Source organism: Bufo bufo, chromosome 3 (genome assembly GCF_905171765.1).
Source record: "Bufo bufo chromosome 3, aBufBuf1.1, whole genome shotgun sequence".
Classification (NCBI taxonomy): domain Eukaryota; kingdom Metazoa; phylum Chordata; class Amphibia; order Anura; family Bufonidae; genus Bufo; species Bufo bufo.
The window spans coordinates 66320599-66346558 of record NC_053391.1 but is presented as its reverse complement, the minus strand read 5'-3'; the positions used below and the strand labels follow the sequence as shown (position 1 = coordinate 66346558).

The 25960-nt window shown below is 44.5% G+C and overlaps 1 protein-coding gene across 1 annotated transcript; it reads left to right on the top strand.

Moving 5' to 3' along the window:
• Positions 1-99: 99 nt before the first annotated feature.
• RBM11 (RNA binding motif protein 11) lies at positions 100-25601 on the top strand. Its single transcript, XM_040421776.1, has 5 exons — positions 100-245; positions 6593-6755; positions 19952-20030; positions 21860-21956; positions 25071-25601. The coding sequence occupies exons 1-5, from the start codon at positions 150-152 to the stop codon at positions 25368-25370; spliced, it is 735 nt and encodes a 244-aa protein (XP_040277710.1). The 5' UTR covers positions 100-149; the 3' UTR covers positions 25371-25601.
• Positions 25602-25960: the final 359 nt, after the last annotated feature.

The following is a 25960-nucleotide window of genomic DNA, read 5'->3' as shown; positions in this document are numbered from 1 at the left end:
ACGCTTCGGTCTTCTCCAAAATGGCTGCCGCCCCCAGTAATCCTATTTCAGGCGGTAGAGCGGTGACGTCACGGGCGCTCTAGTGACTAGTTTCTTTCTGCTGTCAAGCTGCTCAGGAAGAGATGCGGGAGAGCTGAGACCGTCTCATCATGTTAAAGAGACAGGAGGAGGCGGACAGAACCATATTCGTGGGGAATCTGGACTGCAATGTGAAAGAGGAGATCCTCTATGAGCTCTTCCTGCAGGTACCGGGCACATCACTAATTATGCTAATGAGGGAGGGGGTGTAATTTATTAAAGTTTTTATAATTATGATTAAAAAAAATTATTTCTTTTTTTATTTATTTTATTATTATTATTTTTTGGGGGGTGATGTGATTAATTATGCAGCATTAATTAGCATGTCCTATTGAGAAAATCCCAGTTCATTAGAATACTTTTTAATTCTGTCAGCAATTTATATATATTTTTTTTAATAATTAATTTTATTTATTCAGGGGGGAGATATGTGATTAATTATGCAGCATTAATTGGCAGGTCATATTGATAAAACCCACTTAATTAGCTTATGTTTTCATTCTTCCTAACCCCAAGCCATAGCCGGAATTAGTTACCCCTCCCCCAATCAGATCAATCACTGCTTTCCAATTACTTTGTCACTTTGTTCATTGCAAAACCAGTATCAGCAGCCGCTCTGATCTCTATTTATAGTCCGCTGTGTGACCCCGATGGGCGCATCGACATTCAGCACAAAGGCGTCATCATTCTAGTGTTGAGCGAACTTGTGTTTTAAGTTTGACGTCTAAAGTTCGGGTTCGAGTCTCGAAGATTCGCGTTATAGATTCCGCTACCACGAACCATAACGAAATTTAGAATCCATAACGCGATTCTTCGATAACCCGAACTTTAGACGTCGAACTTAAACACAAGTTCGCTCAACACCAGTCATCAACTTTATTTTTTTAAATAAAAATCTGATTAGTCCTGCAGACGGAGAACTGCTGCCAGGTGCTTCCTTCATCTTCCATAAGGGGGCGAGCAGATCGACAGTAGAGCTGTTCCCTGACATTTTTTTCGAGTTTAACAGAGTTTCCCTGGGTAAGAAGAATAGGGCCACCTTCTGCTAAAAGCAGCACCACCCTCTTCCACAGGTTGTGTGTCGACCCCATTCGCTTCAAGGGAGCTCAGCTTCAATACCAGAACCAACCTGTGGAGAGGGGTGGTGCTGTTTCTGGTAGGAATCACTCAAGTTTTTCTAATCCTGGACACCCCTTCCTCCTCCTATGTCTCCACTGCTTTTGACCAGCAGGTGACAGGTATCTTGGGGGGATGTGCTGCTGACCAATGATGATTTTTAGGTCTCTAAAAGATGACTTATCATTGGATTTATGGGCACGTTTACACTAGACATGTACGTGCCATCAGACAGGCAATTATAACATCGTGGAAATGGACCTTTAGGTCAGGGACACACATTGGGGTGTCCATACGTGGCTTAAACCCTACCCACATGTAGTGACCAATGAATGTGTGATTTTGCATGTAGAACTTGAGGTTTCTTCTATACTTGGGTTGTTCACTTTCGGGGGGCCTTTCTGCCAGACCCCCTACCACCAGCCCACATGGCCAGACCTTCAGAGGGAAGCATACTTGTCTGCTGCTGGCTTCCTGGCTCCTTCGGTGTACCGGGTGGGTCACATCACTGGGTTACTTGACCCATGGGGGACACGTCACTGCTGCAGCAGGCACATAACCAGCAGCAAAGAAGATGTTAACATGCGGAGACCAAAAGGACCCCCGAATGTGAACAACCCTTTTAGATTGAGGTAGTCAATGGCCTCCACATGTGGCCTCACACGTACGCCACAACATCTCCTGAGACCCCATTAATCCGATCTGAGACCCTTTAGTCCTGTTTCACACGAGCATCTGCAATCTGGGAAATACTCAGTTTGACGGTTGCATTTCCCGGACTGACCTCTGCTCGTCTGACCTGAACTCGCTGCCTCCTAGTGATCTACGAGGCTGTGAGTTCCAGCCCGGCCATAGATCTGCTGTCCCTTACTCGCAGCATCATGTGACTGCAGTACAGTAGATCAGCAGTTGGGATGGAACTCGCAGCATCACAAGTCTCTGGTGCAGTGAGTTTGGGTCAGGCGGGCAGCGGTGACATGGAGCGCATTTCCTGGACCTCACACTCTCAAGTTTGTGCCCTCTGTGCACACTCTGACCAGGCGGCACCTCTAAGGCTACTTTCACATCTGCGCTTTCCTTATCCGCTATTGAGATCCGTCATAGGATCCGTCATGACTCTCAATGTAAGTCAATGGGGAAGGATCCTTCTTTCTGACACAGTAGACTTTCAATGGCGTTCGTGATGGACCCGTCATGGCTACGTTAAAGATAATACAACTGGATCCGTTCATAACTGATGCAGGCGGTCGTATTATCAGAACGGAAGCGTTTTTGCTGATCCATGACGGATCCAGCAAAAACGCTGGTGTGAAAGTAGCCTTAACTGCATCCACAGCAGTGTAGTAAGATGCCACGGATGGTGCCACGTGGTCCAAGCCAAATAAGTTTCCCTTTAATGTAGCTGATACTTGTACAGTCATACTATTGACTATGAGAAGTCACGTTGTAGCCGGGCGTTTCCTCGCATTGATCCTCTTAATTCTTTGAAACTTTTGTAAAGCCAGTGATTAAACCAGCGTCATAAAGCAACTTACAGCGATTCACACAGTAAGTGGCCGCTTTATTACACGTAGCTGCCTGTATGGTTCTAGAACTTACAGCAGGGCTCATTTAGGGTCCATTCACACCTCCGTAAGTGTTTTGCGGATCCGCAAAACACGGACACTGGCAATGTGCATTCCGCAATTTGCGGACCACACTTCGCTGGCACTATAATAGAAAATGCCTAATCCTGTCCGCAATTGCGGACAAGAATAGGACATGTTCTATTTTTTTGAGGAAATGAAAGCACGGATGCTGATGTGCGGATCCGCAAATGCAGATGCGAATCCGCAAATGCGAACAGCACATTCCGGCCCCATTGAAAATTAATAGGTCTGCACCCGTTCCGCAAAATTGCGGAACGGATGCGGACCCATTTTGCGGACGTGTGAATGGACCCTTACAGAGACTGGCGTTTTCTCTCCGGTCTTTGTTTCCCCTTGCGCAGCTGGAGGATTAGACTAAGGCCTCATGCACACGACCGTTGTTTGGGTCCGCATCCGAGCCGCCGTTTTTGCTGACCCGTTTTTGCGTCATTTACTAAGACCGGTGTTTTACACCTGTCCTTTTTGCACTGGCTTTGCTGCTGGAAGATGCACATATCTTATGATAGGACTTGCTCCTCCTCAAAAATTTGGTGCACCGTCAGCCCCTGGCTGGAGTAGTTTTCTGCCAACATGTACGCCTGGTGGAAATCTTGTGCACGCCCCTGCCACTCCTAAGTGTTAAACGCGGTGCAAAAATGCCCGTTATTATCTCATGGGGATTTAAAAAGTCACAAAAAGGGGGTCATGCGACATTTTTATCCCAAAAAGTGGCATCAAATTTTTTGTAAATGGCCCCCTACGAGTCCAGTGTATTAAAGGGGTTGTCTCATCTCGCTGTTACTAAGGCGGGATGAGACGCTGTCCCGACCACTTCCTGGCAGCCTCAGTAACGGTGAGATGAGACAACCCCTAATGCTTTAAAATATAAAAATGAATCCGATATATACTCGCCTCTTTCTCCGTGCCACAGGTCTGTTCATCCTCCCGCTTTACAGGGCGGCTGTGGTGACGGGCAGATATGCGGCACGTGACTTCCTCAGCCGGTCACTGTCCTCATCGGTATACGGCACAAGACCATTGAGGTCGGTAATTGACTGCTGCGGTCATATGCCGTATACCTGTACGCCACTGCCTGTAAATATTTAGACCGGCGGCCAGAAGAACGAAGCTGGTTTGTAGTAAGTTTTTATTTTACAGCATTAGGTGTTATGGGCCAAATGTCTAGTTAATTTGGACAACACCCCTAATGATGGTTGTCCCACCGCCTCCTCTCAATGATGGATGGCTGGCTGTTGTGCGGGCAAATGTATTATTTGTTCGCTCCTGTTAGCCAGACGGCGCAATATTTTTTTGTGACATTTTGAACTGTCCCCATTATTCCAGACTCCAGCGTCTTCATGTACAATAATTCTTAGTCAATCATGAGAACATCTGAGAACTTTTTTTTTGAAGCCGGAGTTGGAGTTGGTACATTTCCACTGCCCTGGTGATTAGTATATGACGTGCGTTTGAAAACCAATCCGAATTCTCATTCAGCAGATACATAGGTCGGGGGCTGACTGATAACACACGGGGTTCCTCAAAAGTTACCTCTCCGGCCAGGAGTCGTGGTGCATCACCTGGAATGGTCCTTCCCCCTAAATGATAGATCGCCCGTCCGTTTCCTTCTTTTATAAACCTTTACCCATTTCTATCTAGATGCTAGTTTGCAAAGCTGAGCACAGACATGTTTAGCATTGTATTTATGAACATGGTATTGTACATATTTTATGCATCTTTGGTGCAAAAACTGCATAAGAATCATTACATCTGTGCTGCAGATCCAAAACCTTGTTGGGTCCGGTGAATGCTGGATGGTCTCGGATCACATTCTACATACAGTCATGTGAAAAAATTAGGACACCCTTTGAAAGCATGTGGTTTTTTGTAACATTTTTAATAAATGGTTATTTCATCTCCGTTTCAACAATACAGAGAGATTAAAGTAATCCAACTAAACAAAGAAAACTGAAGAAAAGTCTTTTCAAGATCTTCTGTAAATGTCATTCTACAAAAATGCCTATTCTAACTGAGGAAAAAGATAGGACACCCTCACATGTATTCCCTCTTAAATTGGCTCAGATCTCACACAGGTATATCACACCAGGTGCACATAATTAGTAGATCGTTACTCTGCATGTTGAATGAGGCTTGCCCTATTTAAACCTCAGACATTTAGTTTGGTGTGCTCCTGACTGTTGAAGTGAGAGTGAGCACCATGGTGAGAGCAAAAGAGCTGTCAGAGGACTTCAGAAAAAAGATTGTAGCAGCCTATGAGTCTGGGAAGGGATTTAAAAAGATCTCAAAAGATTTTGAAATCACCCATTCCACTGTCCGGAAGATAGTCTACAAGTGGAGGGCTTTCAAAACAACTGCCAACATGCCCAGGACTGGTCGCCCCAGCAAGTTCACCCCAAGAGCAGACCGCAAGATGCTAAAAGAGGTATCCAAAAACCCTAAAGTGTCATCTCGAGAACTACAGCAGGCTCTGGCTACTGTTGATGTAGAAGTACATGCCTCTACAATCAGAAAGAGACTGTACAAGTTTAACTTGCATGGGAGGTGTGCAAGGAGGAAACCTTTGCTTTCCAAGAGAAACATCGAGGCCAGACTGACATTTGCCAGCGATAAAGTTGACAAAGACCAGGACTTCTGGAATAATGTTCTTTGGACAGATGAGTCCAAAATTGAATTATTTGGACACAACAGCAGAGGACATGTTTGGCGTAAACCAAACACAGCATTCCAAGAAAAGAACCTCATACCAACTGTGAAGCATGGAGGTGGAAGTGTCATGGTTTGGGGCTGCTTTGCTGCAGCAGGACCTGGTCAGCTCACCATCATAGAATCCACGATGAATTCTACTGTGTATCAGAAGGTGCTTGAAGAACATGTGTGACCATCAGTTAGAAAATTAAAGCTGAAGCGGAACTGGACCATGCAACATGACAATGACCCAAAACATACTAGTAAATCAACCAAAGATTGGCTGAAAAAGAAGAAATGGAGAGTCCTGGAATGGCCAAGTCAAAGTCCAGATTTGAATCCCATTGAGATGCTGTGGGGTGACTTGAAAAGGGCTGTACGTGCAGGAAACCCCTCAAACATCTCACAGCTGAAAAAGTTCTGCATTGAGGAGTGGGGTAAAATTTCCTCAGACCGATGTCGAAGACTGGTAGATGGCTACAAGAACCGTCTCACTGCAGTTATTTCAGCCAAAGGAGGTAACACTCGCTATTAGGGGCAAGGGTGTCCTATCTTTTTCCTCAGTTAGAATAGGCATTTTTGTAGAATGACATTTACAGAAGATCTTGAAAAGACTTTTCTTCAGTTTTCTTTGTTTAGTTGGATTACTTTAATCTCTCTGTATTGTTGAAACGGAGATGAAATAACCATTTATTAAAAATGTTACAAAAAACCACATGCTTTCAAAGGGTGTCCTAATTTTTTCACATGACTGTAGATGGGAGTCTATCAGCATGGTGCTGTTAGCTGAGGATCCCCAGGGGAGGAGGAGGTTTATATAGTAACAGGTTGGTGGCTGATGATTGCCCCCCGCAGGGATCCCTCTCGCACCCAGTCATTTCACTCTCTGTTAGTAAATAGCAGATCACAGTTGGAAGTACAACATTATTGTTCTTTTTTCTGATTTAATAAGTTTTTTTTATTGTTTTAACAATAGAAAGGTATAAAATACAAACTATACACTTTTGATTATATCAAAGTACAAAAGAATAGACCAATTCTATTCTTCTTTTTTTCTATTCCAGGCTGGACCACTGACCAAAGTGACTATTGCCAAGGATAAAGAAGGACACTTCAAGTCTTTTGGCTTTGTCTGCTTCAAACACACTGAATCTGTGCCTTATGCTATATCCCTGCTCAATGGCATCCGCTTATTCGGGAGACCTATTAAACTCCAGTATCGATTTGGTAGGTTTATGGGGGATTCTTTAACATGAAGGTGGGGGGGGGTAAAGGGAATCTGTCACCGAGATAATCGATATTAAACCAAAAGTGTGTCCTGACAGCACTTCATACCTTCTTTCCTGCACCTGGGCATCATCTTCACCTGTTTCACTGGACATGTGCTGAGCCCAGTGAGGTTTTCGGCCCATGCCCAGTGAAACAGTTGCGTCTGATGCCCTCAGTTAAGAACAGCGCAGGCAGAGTTCGGCACCGCGCCTGTCGGTGAGGCTGAAGGGAAAGGGAGGGCGGTGTTATCGGCTGCTAGTGACGTAGGAGGGGGTGGTAACGGTGTTGCTGGTGGCGGAGGAGAGGCTTTTTTGGGCTTTGTAGGGGGGTGCAGCTATGGACTATTTTTGTCCAACGATAATAGAAAATAGTAGGCGGCGCTCGCCACTGTAAAATCACTTTCCTTTATTCTTCTAATATCCCATTAGTACACGGGCAGGGGCGGACAAGCTTCCACACAAAGTTGAAAAGCGTCGACGGCCGTTTCGCGCTCGCGCGCTTCTTCGGGCCGCTCAGTGCATGTCTCTTTTAAGGCCTCACTCATAGGGTTGCCATATCAACCCCGGACGCTTACTAGTATAGACATCTGTTAAGATCAACTTAAAACAACAGCAATATATAGCAAAATGTGGCGGGGATTGGGTCAGTCACTGAACCCTTATCCAAATAAGTGGACTGGCTGTTGAGACCACTCCTGCCTATAAGGGATACTAATGACTTCCTCTTGGCGTTGAAGGAGTTTCATTGGCAGGAGGGTATCAGTTTGGTATCGCGGATAACGCATGAGACGGCTGTTTTTGAAGTCTTAGGCAATACGAACAAGAGTGGCCTCTACTGCCGTTTTATCAGGGAAGCTTTATATTTTATCCTAACCAACAATGTGTTTAGGTTTGGGGATAGATGGTATAGGCAGAGACATGGTACTGCCATGGGGGCCCCGGTATCTCGCATCTTGGCGAGATGTGAGGACAGATTTATCTTCTCCACCAATAATCCCTACCTTTTTATATACGCTATGTGGAAGACATCTTTATAGTATGGTCTGGCACAAGGTCTCTATGCCAGGAATTTATGTATTTGAACGATAATGATAATATGAACATGAAGTTCACTATGAATTTTGGGGGTACTACCCTCGAGTTCTTGGATGTGGCTGGTCACGGAGGGCTATCGTAATTCCACGGCGACTAACTCCTTACTGCACTACGACAGCTTCCATCCCCATAGTGTAAAGGAATCAGCACCATATGGACAATTTGTGAGATTAAGGAGGATTAACAACCCTGAGGAGGGTTACAGTAAACAAGCCTTAGATCTGAAGGGACGCCTTCTAAATGGGGTTACCCAGAGAAAATATTGGAACGAGCTATGGCGAAAGCAGGGGAATGTGAACAGAGTGAATTATAAAAAAAAAATAATATGATAAAAATAAAGGAAGGTTTGCATTCTCCTTCAGCCCTGCAGCAGAACTCGTAAAAAAAGCAATATGTAATAATTGGGACATATTAAAAGATGAGACCGGTTTATCGGAGTACGTAGAACAAAGAATCATACTATCAAAGACAAGTTAGTGAGGAGTCGGTACGTAGAAGAGAAAAATAAGAATTGGCTACAGGTGAACAGATCGAGAGGGAATTATAAATGTGGGACTTGCTCCGTTTGCAAACAGAACCTTCAAGGAAAAACTTTGGATTTCGGGGGCATACATCATTAAGTGACACAATTGATCACATGTACATACGTAGTCTATATAATACTATGCCAATGTGGGTGCTTTTACATAGGCAAAACAATTAGATGTATGTACGAGAGATTTAGGCCCCTTTCACACGGGCGAGTATTCCTCGCGGGTGCAATGCGGGAGGTGAACGCATTGCACCCGCACTGAATCCGGACCCATTCATTTCTATTTTCACGCATCACTTGTGCGTTGAGTAAAAATCGCAGCATGCTCTATTTTGTGCGTTTTTCACACCAAAGCAGGCCCCATAGAAGTGAATGGGGCAGCGTGAAAATCGCAAGCATCCGCAAGCAAGTGCGGATGCTGTGCGATTTTCACCCATGGTTGCTAGGAGACGATCGGGCTGGAGACCCGATCATTATTATTTTCCCTTATAACATGATTATAAGGGAAAATAATAGCATTCTTAATACAGAATGCATAGTACAATAGCGCTGGAGGGGTTAAAAATAAAAAATAATTAACTCACCGAGTCCACTTGATCGCGTAGTTGTGGATCTCTGTCTTCTGTAATGTTGAGCTGCCGGCTAAGGACCTGTGGTGACGTCACATCACATGGTCCTTCACCATGGTGATGAACCATGTGATGAGCGCAGTGACGTCATCAAAGGTCCTATTCCTGTGCACAGCAAAGAAGACAGAAGAGAAGTGCGATCAAGTGGATTAAGGTGAGTTAAATATATATTTTTTTAACCACCTCCGGACCGCCTAACGCAGGATCGCGTTCCGGAGGTGGCAGCCCTGCGCAGAGTCACGCATATATGCGTCATCTCGCGAGACGCGAGATTTTCTGTGAACGCGCGCACACAGGCGCGCGCTCACAGGAACGGAAGGTAAGAGAGTGGATCTCCAGCCTGCCAGCGGCGATCGTTCGCTGGCAGGCTGGAGATGTGTTTTTTTTTAACCCCTAACAGGTATATTAGACGCTGTTTTGATAACAGCGTCTAATATACCTGCTACCTGGTCCTCTGGTGGTCCCCTTTGTTTGGATCGACCACCAGAGGACACAGGCAGCTCAGTAATATGTTGCACCACTACACTACACCCCCCCCCCCCCTGTCACTTATTAACCCCTTATTCACCCTTGATCACCCCTGATCACCCCATATAGACTCCCTGATCACCCCCCTGTCATTGATTACCCCCCTGTCATTGATCACCCCCCTGTAAAGCTCCATTCAGATGTCTGCATGATTTTTACGGATCCACTGATAGATGGATCGGATCCGCAAAACACATACAGGCGTCTCCCTGGAGCCTTCCGGGGGGGTGATCACCCCATATAGACTCCCTGATCACCCCCCTGTCATTGATCACCCCCCCTGTCATTGATCACCCCCCCCTGTCAGGCTGCATTCAGATGTCCGTATTATTTTTACGGATCCACGGATACATGGATTGGATCCGCAAAACACATACGGACATCTGAATGGAGCCTTATAGGGGGGTGATCAATGACAGGGGGGTGATCACCCCATATAGACTCCCTGATCACCCCCCTGTCATTGATCACCCCCCTGTCATTGATCACCCCCCTGTCATTGATCACCCCTCTGTAAGGCTCCATTCAGACATTTTTTTGGCCCAAGTTAGCGGAAATTATTATTTTTTTCTTACAAAGTCTCATATTCCACTAATTTGTGTCAAAAAATAAAATCTCACATGAACTCACCATACCCCTCACGGAATCCAAATGCGTAAAATTTTTTAGACATTTATATTCCAGACTTCTTCTCACGCTTTAGGGCCCCTAGAATGCCAGGGCAGTATAAATACCCCACATGTGACCCCATTTCGGAAAGAAGACACCCCCAGGTATTCCGTGAGGGGCATATTGAGTCCATGAAAGATTGAAATTTTTGTCCCAAGTTAGCGGAAAGAGAGACTTTGTGAGGAAAAAAAAATATATATTAATTTCCGCTAACTTGTGCCAAAAAAAATAAATTTCTATGAACTCGCCATGCCTCTCATTGAATACCTTGGGGTGTCTTCTTTCCAAAATGGGGTCACATGTGGGGTATTTATACTGCCCTGGCATTTTAGGGGCCCCAAAGCGTGAGAAGAAGTCTGAGATCCAAATGTCTAAAAATGCCCTCATAAAAGGAATGTGGGCCCCTTTGCCCACCTAGGCTGCAAAAAAGTGCCACACATGTGGTATCGCCGTATTCAGGAGAAGTTGGGGAATGTGTTTTGGGGTGTCATTTTACATATACCCATGCTGGGTGAGATAAATATCTTGGCAAAAGACAACTTTTCCCATTTTTTTTTATACAAAGTTGGCATTTGACCAAGATATTTATCTCACCCAGCATGGGTATATGTAAAAAGACACCCCAAAACACATTCCCCAACTTCTCCTGAATACAGAGATATCAGATGTGTGACACTTTTTTGCAGCCTAGGTGGGCAAAGGGGCCCATATTCCAAAGAGCACCTTTCGGATTTCACTGGCCATTTTTTACAGAATTTGATTTCAAACTCCTTACCACACATTTGGGCCCCTAGAATGCCAGGGCAGTATAACTACCCCACAAGTGACCCCATTTTGGAAAGAAGACACCCCAAGGTATTCGCTGATGGGCATAGGGAGTTCATGGAAGTTTTTATTTTTTGTCACAAGTTAGTGGAATATGAGACTTTGTAAGAAAAAAAAAAAAAATCATCATTTTCCGCTAACTTGTGACAAAAAATAAAAAGTTCTATGAACTCACTATGCCCATCAGCGAATACCTTAGGGTGTCTACTTTCCGAAATGGGGTCATTTGTGGGGTGTTTGTACTGTCTGGCCATTGTAGAACCTCAGGAAACATGACAGGTGCTCAGAAAGTCCGCTTTTTGAAGCAGCTCTGAAATTCACATTTTTGTACCATAGTTTGTAAACGCTATAACTTTTACCCAAACCATTTTTTTTTTACCCAAACATTTTTTTTTTATCAAAGACATGTAGAACAATAAATTTAGAGCAAAATTTATATATGGATCTCGTTTTTTTTGCAAAATTCTACAACTGAAAGTGAAAAATGTAATTTTTTTTGCAAAAAAATCGTTAAATTTCGATTAATAACAAAAAAAGTAAAAATGTCAGCAGCAATGAAATACCACCAAATGAAAGCTCTATTAGTGAGAAGAAAAGGAGGTAAAATTCATTTGGGTGGTAAGTTGCATGACCGAGCAATAAACGGTGAAAGTAGTGTAGGTCAGAAGTGTAAAAAGTGGCCTGGTCTTTCAGGGTGTTTAAGCCATAGGGGCTTAGGTGGTTAACCCCTCCAGTGCTATTGTACTATGCATTCTGTATTCAGAATGCTATTAATTTCCCTTATAACCATGTTATAAGGGAAAATAATACAATCTACACAACACCTAACCCAAGCCCGAACTTCTGTGAAGAAGTTCGGGTTTGGGTACCAAACATGCCGATTTTTCTCACGCGCGTGCAAAACGCATTACAATGTTTTGCACTCGCGCGGAAAAATCGTGCATTTTCCCGCAACGCACCCGCATCTTATCCGGGCAAAAAACATGACGCCCGTGTGAAAGAGGCCTTAGAGAGCATGTTAATTCGGTCAGGACAGGGAAAGGTTGCCCAAGATTAATCGAACATGTGAGGGGAGAGCATGGAGGCGATTCAAAGTCCCTCAGGTTTGCGGGCATCGAACTGGTACCGAATCCACCACAAGGGGGTGATAGACATCGCCTCCTATTACAAAAAGAAGCAAAGTGGATCATACGTGTGGGAGCGATGGCCCCACTAGGTCTTAATGACAGGAATGATCTGAGTGTATTTATATAAGGAAAGGAGTGTCTTTGTTTCTGCTATATATTGCTGTTGTTTTAAGTTGATCTTAACAGATGTCTATACTAGTAAGCGTCCTGGATTGATATGGCAACCCTAGGAGTGACGCCTTAAAAGAGACACGCACTGACGTGTCGACGTCAGTGGCCCGAAGAAGTGTGCAAGCGCGAAACGGCCGTCAACGCTTTTCAACTTTGTGTGGAAGCTTGTCCACCGCTGCCCGTGTACTAATGGGATATTGGAAAGAATAAAGGACAGTGATTTTACAGTGGCGAGCGCCGCCTACTATTTTCTATTATCGTTGGACTCTGTACATGTTGATTAGGCTTGTGCACCGAAGACACTGACATGACCCGGTCGCTGCACAGAATCCGAGTGGATGAGGTGACCACATGTGTGGACGGAGGGTTTGTGCCGCTTCGCATTTGTCTTACCTATCGATTTTACTACTTTTGTAATCGAGTATTCTATCGATTTAATCCAAGGATTAATCAAGTACTCTAATAACAAAAAACAAATTAAAAGAACGTTTTTCTTTATAAAAACTCATCAGCTTGTCCCCTCAGTGCCACCATCTCCCTATCTTAGCCATGTCCCCAGCGCCAGTGAGATAAAATACTTCTCCTGTAGGGGCGCCATTTCACAACGCTTACGTGCGCTATGTCCTAGCGATGTGTCAGGAGGAAAGTGCGGTGCGGGCCGGCGGGTGACCACAGAGCGGTGCGTAATGGCAAGCGTGTCACTCCCGCTCCGTGGTCACATGACACAAACGAAATCCACACAAAATCCAACAAATCTCGTTTTTTTTTTTTTTGTGTCTAATTACTCGATTCAATCGAGTAACCGTTTCAGCCCTAGCCTTGATGCTCGATGGGGGCATTCCTGGGCTGCTTTGAGTAAACCTGACACCCCTCTGTTGCATATATGTCGGTCCGTGCGCCTGTCTGAAAAACAGTTTTTCATCTTCTCTTTTACCTGTTTCCAGGCAAAAAAGTAGTAAATTTGATGGGGCTGGAGTTACAGCCTCGGCATTGCCCCTGACGCCTCTACTACACCTGCATCCTGGCCATCTGTCGTAGTTTGCATACAAATTTTTAAATACAGGGTGGGCCATTTATATGGATACACCTTAATAAAATGGGAATGGTTGGTGATGTTAACCTCCTGTTTGTGGCACATTAGTATATGTGAGGGGGGAAACTTTTCAAGATGGGTGGTGACCATGGCGGCCATTTTGAAGTTGGCCATTTTGAATCCAACTTTCGTTTTTCAATAGGAAGAGGGTCATGTGACACATCAAACTTATTGGGAATTTCACAAGAAAAACAATGGTGTGCTTGGTTTTAACGTAACTTTATTCTTTCATGAGTTATTTACAAGTTTCTGACCACTTATAAAATGTGTTCAATGTGCTGCCCATTGTGTTGGATTGTCAATGCAACCCTCTTCTCCCACTCTTCACACACTGATAGCAACACCGCAGGAGAAATGCTAGCACAGGCTTCCAGTATCCGTAGTTTCAGGTGCTGCACATCTCGTATCTTCACAGCATAGACAATTGCCTTCAGATGACCCCAAAGATAAAAGTCTAAGGGGGTCAGATCGGGAGACCTTTGGGGCCATTCAACTGGCCCACGACAACCCCAGGAAACTGTTTATCTAGGAATGCTCGGACCTGACACCCATAATGTGGTGGTGCACCATCTTGCTGGAAAAACTCAGGGAACGTGCCAGGTTCAGTGCATAAAGAGGGAAACACATCATCATGTAGCAATTTCGCATATCCAGTGGCCTTGAGGTTTCCATTGAAGAAGAATGGCCCCACTATCTTTGTACCCCATATACCACACCATACCATCAATTTTTTTCTTCCAACAGTCTTGGAGGGATCTATCCAATGTGGGTTAGTGTCAGACCAATAGCGGTGGTTTTGTTTGTTAACTTCACCATTCACATAAAATTTTACCTCATCACTGAACAAAATCTTCTGCGTAAACTGAGGGTCCTGTTCCAATTTTTGTTTTGCCCATTCTGCAAATTCAGTGCGCCGATCTGGGTCATCCTCGTTGAGATGCTGCAGTAGCTGGAGTTTGTAAGGGTGCCATTTGTGAGTAGCTAATATCCGCCGAAGGGACATGCGGCGAGTGCTACGCTGTGGGCTCTTGCTGAATGAAGCTAGGACAGCCACTGATGTTTCTTCATTAGAGACAGAGTTCATGCGTCCACATTTTGGCAAATCCAACACTGAACCAGTTTCACGAAACTTAGCAAGCAGTTTGCTAACTGTAGCATGGGAGATGGGTGGTCTCGTAGGGTGTCTTGCATTGAAATCTGCTGCAATGACCCGGTTACTGCGTTCACCAGACATCAACACAATTTCCATCCGCTCCTCACGTGTTAACCTTGGCGACATGTCAATGGCTGTAAACAAAGAGAAACTTGTAAATAACTCATGAAAGAATAAAGTTACGTTAAAACCAAGCACACCATTGTTTTTCTTGTGAAATTCCCAATAGGTTTGAAGTGTCACATGACCCTCTTCCTATTGAAAAAACAAAAGTTGGATTCAAAATGGCCGACTTCAAAATGGCCGCCATGGTCACCACCCATCTTGAAAAGTTTCCCCCCTCACATGTACTAATGTGCCACAAACAGGAAGTTAATATCACCAACCATTCCCTTTTTATTAAGGTGTATCCATATAATTGGCCCACCCTGTATATTTTTATGCCACACAGGCTTTAATGAATGACCCCCATTAAATAGCATTGAGTAGTGGGATTGAAAATCTGTGATAAGTTGTATACGTTTTTTCAAACTTCATACTTTCAGGTAGTCAGCAGGCACATAGAACAAGTCACGGAGACTCGATAAAAGAAAATGCTGAGATGGCAATGTTCCTGTCAAGAAATGTAGCAAGACAAGGCAAGGGAGACTGGTATTCTGTTAATTTGTAGTATTAGATCAGTGGGGGTCCTACCGCTGGGACCACCATTAATCATAAGATTGAAGACTCTGTAGCCCAGAGGACACCCCACTCATAAGGATGAATGGAGCAGCAATGCACCTGCTCAACCTGCCGCTCCTTTTATGGGGCCTTCGTTCTTGTGATCAGTGAGGATGCCAGCGTAGGACTTGATTCATCTTCCTTGTGCTCTCGGTTTGGGTCATAGAACAGTCCCAAAGATGAGGAATAGGGGAAGGCTGTAATCTGTATGTGTGCCGCGAGGTATGTGCGTCTTCCCCTCTGCTAGTGCATGTGAAACCATGATGAAGCTACTTCCATGCTGATTTTCAGTGTCCACTCTCCGTACGTGATGGCATCATCATAGGTATCCAAAAGAGTGTCCTTTCAACCTCCGTCGGGATGGTATATACAGGCAGGTCCATAAATATTGGGACATCGACACAATTCTAACATTTCTGGCTCTATACACCACCACAATGGATTTGAAATGAAAATAACAAGATGTGCTTTAACTGCAGACTGTCAGCTTTAATTTGAGGGGATTTACATCCAAATCAGGTGAACGATGTAGGAATTACTACAGTTTGCATATGTGCCTCCCACTTGTTAAGGGACCAAAAGTAATGGGACAGAATAATAATCATAAATCAAACTTATGGTGGTGTATAGAGCCAAAAATGTTAGAATTGTGTCGATGTCCCAATATTTATGGACCTGACTGTACATCACTTTTATCAGTTTAGTACATCAGATTGCATTATGCCTATATAGCAGCATCTATCAGAGATATGTCTGGTAACCCTCCTGACAGACCCAGCAAAATACAGTGTGAACATAGCCTTAGGCCTCATGCACATGACCGTTGTTTTGGTCCGCATCCGAGCTGCAGTTTTTGCGGCTTGGATATGGACCAATTCACTTCAATGGGGCAGCAAAAAATGCGGTCAGCACTCCGTTTTGCGGACAAGAATAGGCAGTTATATCAATGGCTGTCCATGATGTCCCGCAAATTGCGGAACGCACACGGATGCCATTCGTGTTTTGCAGATCCGCAATTTGCGTACCGCAAAACACACACGGTCGTGTGCATGAGGCCTTATCTTCAGTGGTTTTCTTTGGGGGACACCTTGCTTCACTTCTATGGAGGTTTAGGTAAGCCTTTCCCACTCTTCTGGACCTGAGAAGAGGTATTTGGGGGCATGCACACTGCCATGTAACAGCTCAGTTCAACTCAGGAATGGAATCTGCAAGTGATGACATCATCTGGCCATTTGCTAGATGTTTTCCCACATGTGTAATGGTAAAGGGGTTGGCTTAGAAAATATATTTTTTATTAAAGGTTTTTTTCTGGGAGTTCTATATTGATGGGCTATCCTCGGGACAGGTGATTAATATCCGATTATGTGGGGTCTGACTCCCAGCACCTCCGCTAATCAGCTGTTGGAAGAGGCCATATTCTGTATAGTGGCTATGCTTGGTATTACAGCCCAGGTCCATTCATTCACCAGAAATACAAAAACTATAAGGGCTCATGCACACAAATGTATTTTCTTTCCGCTTTCGTTCTGGTTTTTTTCGCCGACCGTATGTGGAACCAATTAACTTCAATGGGTCCGCAAAAACAATGGAAGGTTTCTGTATTTCCGTTCCGCAAAAAAGTAGTGCATGTCCTCCTTTGCCGAGATAATCCATCCCACCTCACAGGTGTGGCATATCAAGGTGCCGATTAGACAGCAAGAATATTGCACAGGTGTGCCTTAGACTGCCCACAATAAAAGGCCACTCTGAAATGTGCACAGTTTTGCTTTTATTTGGGGGGAGGGCGGGGGGCTCAGAAAACCAGTCAGTATCTGGTGTGGCCACCATTTGCCTCACGCAGTGCAACACATCTCCGTCGCATAGAGTTGATCAGGTTGTGGATTGTGGCCTGTGGATTGTTGGTCCACTCCTCTTCAATAGCTGTGCGAAGTTGCAGAATATTGTCAGGAACTGGAACACGCTGTCGTATACTCCGATCCAGAGCATCACAAACATGTTCAATGGGTGACATGTCCGGTGAGTATGCTGGCCATGCAAGAACTGGGATGTTATCAGCTTCCAGGAATTGTGTACAGATCCTTGCAATATGGGGCCGTGCATTATCATGCTGCAACATGAGGTGATGGTCGTGGATGAATGGCACAACAATGGGCCTCAGGACCTCGTCACGGTATCTCTGCGCATTCAAAATGTCATCAATAAAATGCACCTGTGTTCGTTGTCCATAACGTATGCCTGCCCATACCATAACCCCACCTCCATCATGGGCCACTCGATCCACAACGTTGACGTCCACAAACCGCTCACCCACACGACGCCACATACGCTGTCTGCCATCTGCACTGAACAGTGAAAACCGGGACTCATCTGTGAGGCCGGTTGGATGTACTACCAAATTCTCTGAAACGCCTTTGGAGACGACTTATGGTAGAGAAATGAACATTCATTGCAACAGCTCTGGTAGACATTCCTGCAGTCTGCATGCCAATTACACGCTCCCTCAAACGTTGCGACATCTGTGGCAGTGTGCTGTGTGATCAAACTGCACATTTCAGAGTGGCCTTTGATTGTGGGCAGTCTAAGGCACACCTGTGCAATATTCATGCTGTCTAATCAGCACCTTGATATGCCACACCTGTGAGGTGGGATGGATTATCTCGGCAAAGGAGAAGTGCTCACTAACACAGATGTAAAGTACTTTCACACTAGCGTTTTTCTTTTCCGGCATAGAGTTCCGTCACAGGGGCTCTATACCGGAAAAGAACTGATCAGGCATATCCCCATACATTCTGAATGGAGAGTAATCCGTTCAGGATGCATCAGGATGTCTTCAGTTCAGTCAGTTTGACTTATCAGGCAAAAGATAAAACTGCAGCATGCTACGGTTTTATTTCCGGCGAATAAAAACTGAAGAATTGCCTGAATGCCGGATCCGGCATTTTTCCCCATAGGAATGTATTAGTGCCGGATCCGGCATTCAAAATGCCGAATCCGTCCTTCCGGTCTGCGCATCCATTAGGTCCATAGTTAGTGACACCTAAAAGAACATTACAGGCTCCTTTGGGGAAAAAATGTAAAAACAAAAAACAGTAAACCTGTGCTTACATCGCAAATTCTGTAAAAAATGCTGAACAAATAGTGCAATGTGCATAAATGTTTAATTTGGTAAAATGACAAACCACGTGACTGAAATCTGGTGTTCTGTGAAGGAACAGAACAACAGAAGTTAAATAGTCACCATACATTGCATACATTTATATTATAACTTAGCTGGAGAAAGAGGCATTTTCTAAAATATTAGTTCTCCTTACCCCCCTTTCTTAAACTAACTTTCTCTCTCTGAATTCTGTGAGAAAACGACTTGAAACAAAGATGGACTGCCTGCTCACTGAAAAATCTGATTGTAGCTGCTTATAGAAGTCTATGGAGAAGGGGGAGAGGAGCAGTGATCTACAGGCAGGATTCAGCAGCTAATACTAAGTGTTATATCTCACCCACATGCTTTATTCATTATTCTATACTGCTCAGTACCACTCTATAATATTCTATATGGTGCTTGTGAGTGAGAGCTGGGGAGCAGAATCTGCTGTCTCTGTGTCCTCTTTGGCCAGACTTGATACCAGCTAAGGCAGAAATGAAAATTTGAGAAGCAGCATGCAAAGGAGAAAATGGCTAGAAATGCCATCTACAAGTCCTATAATGGTCAGATATAACGCTAGTAGTCATGCCGATGGCACTATATCAGCTTATTCTGAAAATGTATCCGAAACAATAGGTCCAGTTTATGCAGATGTGATCAGAGCATAAATATGTAGTTAACTTGTCTTGTTCATTATCAGTTCTATTCATTTATTTCTTAGGCCCCTTTCACACGGGAGCAATGCGTGAATTGAACGCATTGCACCCGCACTGAATCCGGACCCATTCATTTCTATGGGGCTGTTCACATGAGCGGTGATTTTCACGCATCACTTGTGCATTGCGTGAAAATCGCAGCATGCTCCTCTTTGTGCGTTTTTCACGTAACGCAGGCCCCATAGAAATGAATGGGGTTGCGTGAAAATCGCAAACATCCGCAAGCAAGTGCGGATGCGGTGCGATTTTCACGCACAGTTGCTAGGTGATGATCAGGATGGAGACCCGATCATTATTATTTTCCCTTATAACATGGTTATAAGGGAAAATAATATCATTCTGAATACAGACTGCATAGTACAATAGGGATGGAGGGGTTAAAAAAAAAGAAAAAAAATTTAACTCGCCTTTAATCCACTTGTTCGCGCAGCTGGCATCTCTTCTGTCTTCTTTTCTGAAGAATAGGACCTTTGATGATGTCACTACGTTCATCACATGGTCCGTCACATGATCCATCACCATAGTAGCCTTAATTATATACGTTTCTGGGAACGTTGCCCATTTTTAATTTTGATACATTGATTGGAACAATAAAGAAAAAATAATTGTTGGTGAAGGTGGACCTACCTTTTAAAAATGTAGCTTTGTAGGATGGAAATCTGGCCATGGAGAATGACTTGCATGTAGCCTGTTACGTAACTGTTGGTTTCTATTCATTGCACCTGCTGTTCTATGATGCTGCTGTGTTTTTTTTCCAGGAAGTTCTTATTCTAGTGACGCAAACAATGTCTTCCAAGGACCCGATAACGGTTTTATGGCAAACCAGGCTGACTATGGGTGAGATTCTAGTTCCAGATACAGAACCGAAAGATATTCTAGAAATAAACCTATTTCTCCCATTCCAAATGATCACGTCCTCTCTAAAGTCTACCCCTACCCATATCCAGAAATAACAGTTAGTATCATACTGGCCTTTAGATCAGGGGTACACCGCCTTTAATGGTCCTTTAGGACACCTTGTACCACTTCAGAGGGCTACAGTAAAGAGAAATGTATGGCCCATGGACTATGTAGGCCACACATGTCAGGAAAGACACACCACCTGTCAGAACATTGGGGGTCCCCCTGCTCCTCTGATGAGCACTCCGCTAGAGAAGTGGAGGCGAGGAATGGTTATCTCCATTGTAGTTTATAGGAGTAAGGAACCACGACTCCCATAAACAACAACTAAAGAGCACGCCCGCATGGCCATCGCTCCAGCTCTTTATCTTCTCTTTGGCGTGCGGAACATGTCGGACATTTATGGCATACCCTGTCTCTATTCAGACATATTCTGTAGAAAAATCCACAGCCGCAAATCTGCACCAAATTGTTTGGATTTTGGTGTAGGTTTGCTTGCAGATTTTTAACTGCAGAAAACGGTGAAAATTAAAAACGGAATACTCGGCCCCCTTGGTGCTTACACGGCTCCTTCGCCCGGTCCCATGACCCACGCAAGCGCTAGGGGAAGAGGGGAGTACAGTGTTAATTTTAAAAAGTATTTTTTTTACGACTTGCAGGTTTTTCTATAGCTACGTATATCTGGAATAATTGGGATTTGTTGTGTAGTTTGATTTCCCCCCCCCCAACAAACCCGTGCCAGTTCACCATCAGACACCATGCAACAGGTCATTTTACAGAGCGCATGCTTGAGTTCTCTATAAGGCCTCTTGCACACGAACGTTGTGTGCCCATGGCCGTGACGGCGGGTCCGCAATACACGAGCACCGGCCCGTGTGCACTCCACATCACGGATGTGGACCCATTCACTTGAATGGGTCCACAATCACGGAGATGCGGAACGGAAGCACGGATCGGAAACCCCACTGAAGCACTACGGAGAACTTGTTCTTTTTTTTTTTTTTTTTTGCAGTGCGGACGGATCACGGACCCATTCAAGTTAAACGGGTCTTGATCCATCTCTGCCGCAAATTGTGGTCCCCAATGCACGGAACGGATGCACAACGTTCGTGTGCAAGAGGCCTAACTCTTATTCACTTTGCTGGTGATATAGTCCACATCGGACTTTTCCGCTGCAAGTCCGTAGAGAAAATTCCGTTACATTCGATGTTCATATAGAATGATAAAATACCATCAGTCCTGGATACCGCCACAAATTCCACCGTGAATCTTTGGTAAAATCCACATTTTTTACATGCGGGTTTTCTCAAGGATTTGCTGCAGATTTCACCCTCTTTATCATAGAGAGAATTGACCTGTTGTGGATTTAACCGTTTACCTGCTTACCGTCGATATCACAGAGGTGGGCAGTGTAATTGCAGCTCCTCCATCCTATTCACTTCAATGGGAAGGAGCAGTTACAGTCCGTCTGCTCCTTCTCATTGAAGTGAATAGAACTAATAATCTGCAATTACACCTGAGGATAGGTCGTCAATATAGGAAACCGGCATTCCCAACCCCCTCCCAGTGACCCCCACAACAGTGCCAGCCTGATGGATGGCGCAACGTGGGATGGAATTGTGCCCGATATTGTGTAAGAATTATTACATAGGCATAAAAACTAAAAGGAGGGATCATGGGATAAAAAGAATGTCGGAGATCAGAATGTGTATATACTGTGTGTGTGTATATATATATATATATATATTATTTTATTTTATTTACAGAGTGCCTGTAATGGGGGAACCGTTTACTCCAGGCTTCCCTATGCCCTTCATGGACAGCGGCTACTTCTCGGAGGCGTATCACTATTTTCATGGCATGGTGAGTGGTTATGATCAGTGTGTAATAAGAAAACCAAATTGGGAGCCGCCTGCCATTGAAATGGGTGGATTCTGCTGATGATGTGGCAAAGGCCTCATGCACACGACCGTTGTTGTGTTCTGTGTCCGTTTTCCGTGATTTTCTGCGGACCCATTGACTTTCAATGGGTCCGTTGAAAACTCGGATAATGCACCGTTTGTCGTCCGCGTCCGTGATCCGTGTTTCCAGTCCGTCCAAAAAATATGACCTGTCCTATTTTTTTTTTTCACGGACAACCGTTCGCGGACCCATTCAAGTCAATGGCTCCGTGAAAAAACACGAAGGCACACAAGATTGTCGTCCGCGTCCGTTTTTTTCCTATCATTTGCAAGGCAAACTTGACTTAGATTTTTTTTTCACTTTTCATGTCTGGTGATCCTCCAAAAATCAAGGAAGACACACGGAAACAAAAACGGATCACGGAACAACGGAACAGTTTTTTGCGGACCGCAAAAAAATACTGTCGTGTGCATGAGGCCAAAATGTGAGATTCATTGTCGTTGACATCTGTCATTAACAGACAGTATTACGCCTGCAGATAGTCAGCCAGATCATCGCTAACATAGGAACGCCCACCAGCGATGCTCTGCCTGTGTAAATGTGCCGCCGATTACCCGATGAACAGGCAGTTTTTAAGCAGGCTAAAAAGATCATCGTTTGGCGGTGGCAGATCGTGTAGTCTAATCACAATCTGCTGCCAGCAAATAATGATTCTGTATTGGGACAGATACTGTGGAGGAGATCGCTGCATGTAATACTCCACTGACGAGCAGAAGTGTTCCTTCCTGACAATCATCAGCCTCATCTGCTGGTCTAATACAGGCCTTAAGGTATAGTAGGGCACATTTACTACCACTGTGGATATCATAGATGAGCAGTCTAAAAATGCCCCAAATTTATCACAGTGGCTTAGGTTGGATGATGCATTTGGTGTATGGCTACATACTCCTCTATTCCTGCGAAGTCACGTCCCTTTTCATGCTAAGCCACGCTTTCTTGGCAAGTTATCTAAGGTGAATACCAAAAACTGCGGTATTTGTCCGGCTGCTCCTCAGCATATTTGCCGAGTTGCGTCTGGATCTCCGCCGACCCCCATTATAGTGAATGGGTCGGATGGAATGCCGGCTGCGCCCGGCAAGGACGGATCCGACAGGCTGTTCCCGGCCGGATCTGTTTCTCGCAAGTGTGAAACGAGCCTAAGCCTCTGATCCAGTATAGTTCTGGGGGGATTGTCTCTCCTTGTGGAGGGCAGCGGCTGGCACAGGGATTCTCACAGGCAATGCTCTCTGGGAACGGTTGTGCGAAGAAACTCTCTAGAAAACTGTTTCTCTAGATGACTGGTGGCGAACCTATGGCACGTGTTCAGGGCCCTCTCTGCGGGCACGTGGCTCTGTGTAGGGTTGCCACCTGTGCACTATTACTAAGGAGCACTTCCATTGTGGAGCGCTCATTAGTACAGCCTTTGCCTCCCAAAAATAACTCGCCTCATCCATTTGATTGCACTGCGGGGAACACTCGCCGTTCACTGGATGCGCAGGACAGGACCTGTGCTCCAGCGTGATGACGTTTCGCACATTGACTGGAGTCGGCAGGACCTGCGAAATGTGGCCCCTAATGGGGGCATTATTAATACTGGGAGCCACTAATAGAAGAAAAGTAATACTAGGTGGACACTAATGGGTGTATTAATTTAACTGGGGGCCATTATTAATTATTAATGGGACATTATTAATACTGGGAGCCACTAATGGGGGAAAAGTAATACTAGGGGGACACTAATGGGGGCATTCATTTTACTGGAGGCCATTAATGGGGACCTTTTATTAATACTGGGGGCCACTAATGGGGACCTTTATTAATACTGGAGGCCACTAATGGGGACCTTTTTATTAATACTGGGAGCCACTAATGGGGGAAAAGTAATACTAGGGGGACACTAATGGGGGCATTCATTTTACTGGAGGCCATTAATGGGGACCTTTTATTAATACTGGGGGCCACCAATGGGGACCTTTATTAATACTGGGGGCCACTAATGGGGACCTTTATTAATACTGGGGGCCACTAATGGGGACCTTTATTAATACTGGGGGCCACTAATGGGGACCTTTTTTTTATTAATACTGGGGGCCACTAATGGGGACCTTTTTTATTAATACTGGGGGCCACTAATGGGGACCTTTTTATTAATACTGGGGGCCACTAATGGGGATCTTTTTATTAATACTGGGGGCCACTAATGGGGATCCTTTTTATTAATACTGGGGGCCACTAATGGGGACCTTTTTTTATTAATACTGGGGGCCACTAATGGGGCATTATTAATACTAGGGGCCACTACTAGAGCAATATTATACTGGGGGCCACTAATGGGACATTTGTAATACTAGGGGGTGCCAACGGGGGCATTCATCTTACTGGGGCCTGTGTTAAGCCACGCCCCCACAGCTTAACTTGGCCGGTATTTTTCAGTATTCAGGTTAAATTGTCATGTTTGCACTTTGCAACCCAAAACCCACTTATTTATGGCAGTTTGGGCACTCTGTCTCTAAAAGGTTCGCCATCACTGCGCTAGTGCCACCCATTGGAGAGTCAGACATTGACTGATAGGGTAGCTAACCCTAACCTGCAATAAGTGGCACTAGAGAAACTACCTTCCTTCCGGAGCAGAGTTACTTTGCATATATTGTACTCTGCATTGTTCATCTGTGTATTTGTTCCCTTTTATTTATCTGTGTTTTAGCAACATAACAAAAACAGCAAAAAAATAAAGTTAATTCTTAAAAGAACGAGCAAATGAAAATCAGATGACTCTGAGCACAATATTGAGCTAATACAAAAAAAAAAAAAACCTCATTAAAAATTCATATTGCGCATCCGTATTTAATCCTTATTTTCAGAGACCACTGTGAATGAGCCCTAAAGGTGTTTTCTGTGATGAGACAAGTTGGTGATAACTTATGGGAGGCTTGTTGGTTGTTTTTGGGGAGGGAATGTTTTTTAATAGGATGGACTTGATATGTGAAAATAACAAAGAATATAAAAATGTATATTTTTTTTTTATCTCCTGCTCAGATGAACCAGTTTTTAGGTTTCCAGCACCCTCCGTTTGGTTCAGCTGCTCAGCCGCACATGGCGATGCCCCCAATGAGCAAGGAAGCCTTTCCAACGTATGATGAACCCATGGAAAATTGCAGTGCCGGCCCGAGTTCTCAGAGACGGAATGTAAAGGTTTTATCTGACCACAAATCAAACTCGTCGAGGGCCAGTAAGCGAAGGAGAGAAGCGGAGAGCAGTGACTCTGATAGTGACCACTCAGAGACTCAAAAATCTTCCAATAAACGGAAAAAACGCAAAAAGCGGAGAAAGCGGTGAACTAGACCACAACACGTGCTACACAGAGATGGTTCAGAATGGGTTCGAAGCCTGGGCTCGCTTTTCTTTCAAAAACCATATTTACACGTGCTCCACAAGTCTTCTGAAGGCAATCCAATTAATTTTTTTGCACTTTATCTAGACATTGGCGCTAAGACTGGTTACTATAGTGTGTCAGCCACAGGCTATGCAGTACAGACATCTGTTCACGATTCCATCACGTAACCTCGAGACATTGCTAAAATAATAAAATTCTAAATATCACGTTGTCTTTTTAACTCATTGTCTTCCGCTGCGTTAAAGGGAGATGAAACCTTAAATTATAAGAAAAAGAAAAAACTTTTCTGAGCTTGAAAAGCTTTCTGCAAGTTTTTAAAGAGTCTAAGGCCCCTTTCACACAAGCGAGTTTTCTACGCGGGTGCGACGTGAAAACGCATCAAAACTGATTGCACCGGCCTGGAAAAACGGAAACACTGAACGCAAATGCAAACAAAACTAAACTTGCAAATTGGTGTGAGTTTCACTGAACGCACCCTGACACAATCCGTATCATTCGTGTGAAAGGGGCCTACGGGTACGGCCACACGGAC